Source organism: Alternaria novae-zelandiae (genome assembly GCF_023758075.1).
Source record: "Alternaria novae-zelandiae strain BMP 2774 chromosome Unknown scaffold_2, whole genome shotgun sequence".
Classification (NCBI taxonomy): domain Eukaryota; kingdom Fungi; phylum Ascomycota; class Dothideomycetes; order Pleosporales; family Pleosporaceae; genus Alternaria; species Alternaria novae-zelandiae.
In genome coordinates this window covers 369924-377069 of record NW_026056962.1, presented here as the reverse complement: position 1 = coordinate 377069, position 7146 = coordinate 369924, and the positions used below count along the sequence as shown (strand labels likewise).

The window sequence follows — 7146 nt, the reverse complement described above, 5'->3', positions numbered from 1 at the left end:
CGTTAAATTGTTAGATATGTCGACCGATGGCAACGGTTACTGGTAGAACATTCGAGTCTATGTCGTCCCTAGCGATACGTCCATGAATTTCCCGAAGAAAGAATTGCAAAAAATGCACTCGATATTGCTGGACGGGAATCTGCAGAATGCGATGCTTGATCGCAGGTTTCGATGATGAGAAACTGAGGCACGATGATTGGTCGAAGGTCTTCAAGTACCTTGAGACCAGTACACACAGGGGTGGCGCACGTGAGAACGGGTTCCAGCACTCTGTACTTGGGTAGCGCGTTCGACACTTGACGACGGAGTGTGCAGTGCTCCGGTGTAAGCAAGCAGGCAGCAAGCAACCTTCAAGAAGCGACCTCCAAGAACGTATCGCGGTCGCCGAATTCCAAATGGTCGAATAGTGCTAGAATCAAAAGTCGAGAAAATCCAAGCTGGGGCGTGCACTGATCCGATGATTTCTGGTGTCGCGACTCCGTGATGTTGAGCGCGTTGTCCGTAGATGCAGCGTCATACATCCTGGTTGAGTGACAAGTGGACGTGTCATTCGACAAGCGGCGCGTAAGATCTGATACAGTAAATCAGACGCGTTTGGCGGCGGCTTTGCAAGTGGGCGAAAACGGGAGCAAAACTGTTCGAGACAAGACTAAATCGAGACTGAAAACCGAAGCTCCACCTCAATCATGCTAGTCCGGAGTAGTAGCGTGAAGTGGTGGACGTAAAGGCGTGGGCGCGTCTCCGATGACGACAAGGCCGTCGCGGTGGCTGGTTGGGCGTCGTTGTTCCATAGCCTCTTTGCTATCGCCCCACGCTATGGAGCAGAATCAGTTTGTCAAGCGCAAACGCGTCGTGCGCAAGATTCTGTCGCAACGTGGTGGTGGACGCGACCTCGGAGCTGTGCCGCTGCTTGGTGGGGAAGACGCGGCCGGGCATGCCGCCGAAAATCCCGTGCTTGCGTGACATGCCAGGCGGGTCATCCCTTGAGCAGAAATTATCAGATGCAGCAGCAGGCAGTCTACCCCTGACCTGGCTTCACGTCGCCGCTAGCCCAGCCCTACAACTGCTGCTAGGGATGCACGCTGCACGCATCCGTCAGGCTGTCACCCGACTGCCCACTGTGAACTCACCTGCCGCAGCCCGATGACAGAGTATATATGCTAGGCCTTTCACATGCGGCCTCTGTAGATGCTCAGACAGTCTCTGGTTGTCGCCGCCCCTCTGGTGCATGAACATGTTGCAGGGCGGCCATCTATGACCATGCCAAGACTCTAATTTAGTGCTGCGCTCCTACCACGTCTTCCGTGTTGGCCATGGATGTGACATCAACAACGCTGGATTATCAACATCGCCTCCATGGCATCCTCGCTCATTCTAGTCCACAGTCGCAAGTTTATCGCTGCATCTCTCGCTCGCTAATGCTCATCTGAGCAGCAGCCGAGCACTGCACACCCGCAATCGCATTGCGCAACGCCAGGCGCGCGCCACAATGCCCGACTATCACGACGATGACAGCTCCGAGAGCCAACCCCTTCTGGATTCCGAAGAAAGTGAACTTGAGGATGAGCCCTCTGTCCGCCACAGTACGCAATGGGAAAGGCATGTAGAACCGTCGTTAGCGACGGTTCAGCCTCAGGCTTTTGAAGGTCCCACCGTCTTTCGTCAACGATTCATCCGCCAAATCCTTGGCTTGAACAAAACCTCCTATTTTGCACTCTACAAGCAGCTGGATGATGTTGGCTCCAAGCTGATTCTGGTTTTGGGCATCGTAACTGCGATTCTGGCCGGGCTGCCGCTTCCTCTGATAGGTGTCGTGCTTGGGCGCATTATCAACAACTTCCCACCCAACCCAGACGAGCTGAAGCATCTCTTGTTCCGTCTGATGTCAGTCGCAGTCGGGTATTTTGTCATTACCTGGGCTTGGGCGGTTTGCTGGGCTGTCATAGGAGAACGCGTGAGTAGGAAAACAAGAGAAAGACTTTTGCATCGTGCTTTAGGCATGGACATGACCTACTATGGTGCGTAGATGCCCGAGAAATGCCTCGCATAGACTATGTATTGACTCGATTTGCCTTTCGTAGACACCGTCTCGCCTGATCTTTCTAGTATTCTCACAGAGAAGACACAGACCATTCAACTCGGTACCTCGGAGAAGGTGGGCCTCTTCATCGCATCCATAAGCTACTTCATCTCCGCATTCACTGTGGGTTTTATGCTAAACGCAAAACTGACCGGAGTAATGTAACTATCATCATCGCTGTCATGTCAAGAGAGAATCGTTAACATAGCTACATAGGTTCGTCACGGTTATACCTTCAATGGCATTCGTTGTCTATTTCGGTACTAAACAAGTTTCCGATCTCGCCAAGCAGGCTGCACAATACACCGAGAAAGCTGCCTCGGTCGCTGAGAGTGCTATCCGCGCAGTACAGATCGTGCAGGCGTTTGGCCTGTTCGAGCAGCTTAGCGAGGAACACGTTCATCACCTTCGATCTGCCTTGCGGGTTGGAATCCGGAAGAGCGTTGCAGGAGCTGTCATGCTTGGCTCGGTTTACTTCGTTGCATATGCGACCAACGCACTTGCTTTCTGGTACGGTGATCGCTTAAGAGACGGCAGCGCTGAGGCTGGTACCATCTATGCAGTCGTCTTCCTCATACTAGACGCTTCTTTCGTCGTCGGGTCGTTCGGTCCATTCATTCAGACATTTGCAATGGCCGCCGCCGCTGGGGCTGCGGTAATGGATGTTCTCGATCATCCCACATCCGATATCGATGTCTATTCCCCAAAGGGAAAGCCGGCGGACAGGACACATTTCGAACAGGATTTGGTGCTTTCATCGGTGTCATTTGTATACCCAGCTCGTCCTACTGTGCGAATCCTCGACAGTATCAATTTACGCATCAAGCCTGGGCAAGTCACGGGTCTAGTTGGACCGTCTGGTTCGGGAAAGGTAATCATCAACTTTCGACTAGCACAAACCATTGGCTAACCTCACTTCTTCCTAGTCTACTATTGCATCCCTGCTTTTGAGGCTCTACGATCCAACTTATGGCGCCGTAAACCTCGGCAACGACAACTTGAAGTCATTCAACGTCCACAGCCTGCGGACACACATCGCACTCGTCACTCAAAATCCGGTTCTCTTCACTGGAACAATACTGGATAATATCAAGCATGGTATCCCAAGTGCCGAAAGAGAACAATTGACTGAAGACGAGATTCTTGCTCGGTGTGAGGCGGCGGCGACAGAGGCATATTGTGATTTCCTAGACCGACTTCCTGAGGGCATACACACGAAAATCAGTTCCGGACCCCAGTCTCAACTTTCCGGAGGCCAAAAGCAACGTATAACCCTCGCGCGTGCGCTTGTGGGTAACCCGTCCCTGCTTTTACTGGACGAATTCACAAGTGCCATGGACGGTACAAGTGAAGCGATCGTTTTGGAAAATCTACGTCGTTCTTCAGCCCGCGCCAACCGAAGTACCATCATAATTGCACATCGTCTGGCAACTGTTCGAGATGCTGATCGTATCGTGGTCATAAAAGACGGAAGTGTAGAAGAAGACGGGCGCCATCAAGATCTTCTCAAAAAGAACGGCATCTACGCAGAGCTCATCAAAGCACAACAATTCGAAAAACCGCGGCCTTCAGCAACTCCATCGATTCGATCTGCTGCGAGCTCTACGCACAAAGAGCATGGAGAGTCTTCAGGCGAATCAAACAATGCCTCCCGGCCGGTTTCAGCATCACAAACCGACGCGCCAAAGATGAGTGCTTTGACATTAATTCGCAGATCGTTGGCATTGAGCCGCCGTGAAACGCCAGCTATAATTGTCGGTTTGATCTCCTCCGTCTTCAGTGGTGGAGTCATTATTGGAGAGGCGCTTATATTTGGCAACTTGGTTGAGCTCTTGAATGACACGTCCGGCTCGGACGATCTCACGAGGAGAATATCTTTCTACTGTTTGCTTTTCTCCGGACTGGCAATCATCGCTCTAACTTCACACTCTTTCGGCAAAACTGCTTTCGGCATGGTCTCTGAAAACCTTACCTTACGAGTCCGAGATCTATCTTTCCGGACTATCTTGCAACAAGACATTGCCTGGTTCTCTAAGCCTGGTCATTCTCATCACGCTTTAATGTCGCGTCTGAACTCTGATAGCGGCAGTATTAGTGGTCTATCTGGTGTCATACTCGGAACCGTCTTCTCCATTGCGACGTCTGTTCTTGGCGGAATTGTTCTGGCCCATATTGTGGCATGGAAAATCGCCATAGTTCTACTGGCGGCTGTACCTGTCATGCTTCTAGCTGGATTCCTGCGCCTTCGTATCTTGGCTATGGCCGAAGAGCATCATCAGACGGCTTACAATGACGCTGCAGCCCTCGCTTCCGAAGCCACTTCTTCTATGCAGATCGTTGCAGTTTTTGGCTTGGAATCGCACTTCCTGGATGGTTACCGAGAAGCAATCAGAAAGCCATACGAGGAGCACCTCAGGTTCAGCGTGCTTGGCAACATCTTACTCGCCTTTTCACTCTCGGTCACATATTTCGTCTACTCTTTGGCGTACTGGTGGTAAGCATATATGTTGATGCCGCTTCCATCAGCCACATGCTAATTGATGCGACAGGGGGTCTAAACAAGTGCGCAACGGTAACTATAGTCAACGAGAGTTCTTCATTGTACTCCCTGCGCTTCTTTTTTCTGCACAATCCGCAGGTCAGCTCTTCAGCTTGGCACCCGAAATAACTCGGGCCAAGGCCGCAGCGCAGAATGTATTCTCTCTACATGACGAGAAGCCGTCGATCATCACAGATTTGAGGCCTTTGGAATCCGCTACCACCACTGCATCCAATGGTAGCGCTTTGTTGTCTGGCCCTTCAGCATCGTATGGAACATTTGGAGTGCGTGGAGAACTGGAGTTCCGTAACGTCAGTCTCTACTATGAGAGTCGGCCTAATGTTCCCGCCTTGAACAACGTCTCATTTCAGATTCGCCAGGGCGAAAACGTAGCCTTTGTCGGTCGTTCCGGTAAGTCAACGAGATCGTCGCACGATAAGTACTGACTTCGTCGCCAGGCGCTGGAAAGTCGAGTACGATTCATCTGATAGAGAGATTCTTCGATCCAAATGCTGGACAAGTGTACCTTGATGGGCAAGACATACGCCAAGAACCCGTTCGAAACCATCGTGCTCGCCTAGCACTTGTGGTAAGTTACCCGTTCTCGTTCAGATCAACACACACTTCATTCTGTTACATTTCAATCGAGTGTGGGGCTCTTCATGGGGCGCCTTTCATATGAAGATGACTGACACCCAGCAGGAGCAAGAGCCAGATCTCTTTCCAGGCTCCGTAAAGTTCAATATCGGACTGGGCGCTCGGCCAGGTACCGCAGTCGCCGATGAAGATATACAACGAGTGGCCAAAGAATGTGAGCTTCACGACTTCATCATGAGCCTTCCAGAGGGCTACAACACGGAAGTCGGTGCACATGGCTCCAAACTCTCAGGCGGTCAGCGCCAACGCCTTGCTATCGCCCGAGCTCTCATACGTGATCCCGAGATCCTACTTCTCGATGAAGCGACATCGCAGCTGGACGCCAATACCGAGCGCGACATCCGAACGGCTATCGCCGCTGCCTCCAAAGGACGAACTACCATCATGATAGCACATCGATTAGCGAGTGTGCAATATGCAGATCGTATCTTCGTGTTTGATGGCGGTCGTATCGTTGAGCAGGGCAGACACGATGAGCTCGTAGCCATGGGAGGCATTTATGCTGCCATGGTCGCAACACAGGAGCTGGATTAGGTGCTCATCTATACACTTTATCGACCTTTCATTTCGCAGTCTCCTCGGACCGGTTCGTCTCTTCGATGCGTGTTGTTTAGGCGACTGGCGCATTGTAATATGCGTATGTACCAGTACCCTCATGTTTTGACTACCTATAGGAGCACCCCTCGCATTTCGAAGGCGTTGAACAATGTTTGTTCCTGTACCATCATAGTTCCTTTCATAATTAATTAATGCTTCTTGCCTCAAGCATGGTACATGCGTTTGCTCCTCAACCTGCCTAGTTCGCGCTGGTGCATCCTCTTCAGTACATGTTGCCGCGTTTGCATGCTAATGAAATGGTATGCTCACAGTGGGCCCTAGGATGGAACATCGACGAATGCATTTATCCAAATGAGCGCACTGTTCCGAAGACTGGCCGGTGCAATCTTTTCGTTCCACAGCTATTCACAAAGTCAACGCTTCTGCTCTGCGCATGTCCTGTTTCTCTTACCGCATATTGCTCTCAGCGATGCGAGGGCGACTTGACGAGCGGAAGATGGCGTCTTCGAGCGCCTCGTTCGTCACCAGCTTGCTTCACTATGCGCTAGCACGACGTGCTTCTGGACCTTGGAATGATCGGCGGCTGCGGCGTGCTAACCGAGCCTAGTAGCAACGCCGGAACATGCAGGTGATGGTGGTGTCGTTGGGCGTGCACCAGTAAGACCGAGGCCGCTCCGAACTCGCAAGAAATCTCTTCATCTAATCTGATCGATTGATTCATTTTCATCTGATAACTTTTACTCCGCCAAGCGCGCATGTTACCCACGACCCCACGGAGACTATACTCGATCGCGTCGCTCGACGCAACTACAGGACAAGTGCTGCGGGGCACGTCTGAAAATTTTGCCTCCGTCATACGCTTTACCAGTGCCGAAAAAGCTGTTGCTCGACGGGCTATGCTCCGTCATCTTATCAGATGGCGCGTCCGAAGATCAGTGACATGGGGGTTGTGCTGCCACCACCTGCTTAGCGAACCACACATGGTGACACTAGGTTGGAACGGACCGTCAGGGTCTGCTCTTACGAAGTGACATCGGACCATTCTCTGACGAGCATCGCGGCCGCTGCCGATCGACATGGATGGGCTACACGCAAGAACGGATCCTGGGCACGGCCATGGTCAAGGTACAACTCATGGCCGCCGTCGTGAGACCTTCTCCCATAACCTGACGACGGTATCTACGTTGACCATCCAGCGAGTGAGGTGCTTCTTGTGACCTTACAATTGAGCGATCAAATAGGTACGTTGCTGTCATCAGTCTTTTCGTATTGTTCATCTGCGTCAAGTGTAGACGTCATTGTTTATCACATG

At 51.7% G+C, this 7146-nt stretch overlaps 1 protein-coding gene across 1 annotated transcript; it reads left to right on the top strand.

Moving 5' to 3' along the window:
• Positions 1-1489: 1489 nt before the first annotated feature.
• Positions 1490-5810, top strand: J4E88_001160 (uncharacterized protein; the record flags this gene model as incomplete). Its single annotated transcript, XM_049394832.1, has 7 exons — positions 1490-2018; positions 2082-2241; positions 2297-2951; positions 3007-4574; positions 4630-5030; positions 5078-5208; positions 5322-5810. The coding sequence occupies 7 exons, from the start codon at positions 1490-1492 to the stop codon at positions 5808-5810; spliced, it is 3933 nt and encodes a 1310-aa protein (XP_049258696.1).
• Between the last annotated feature and the right edge of the window lie 1336 nt (positions 5811-7146).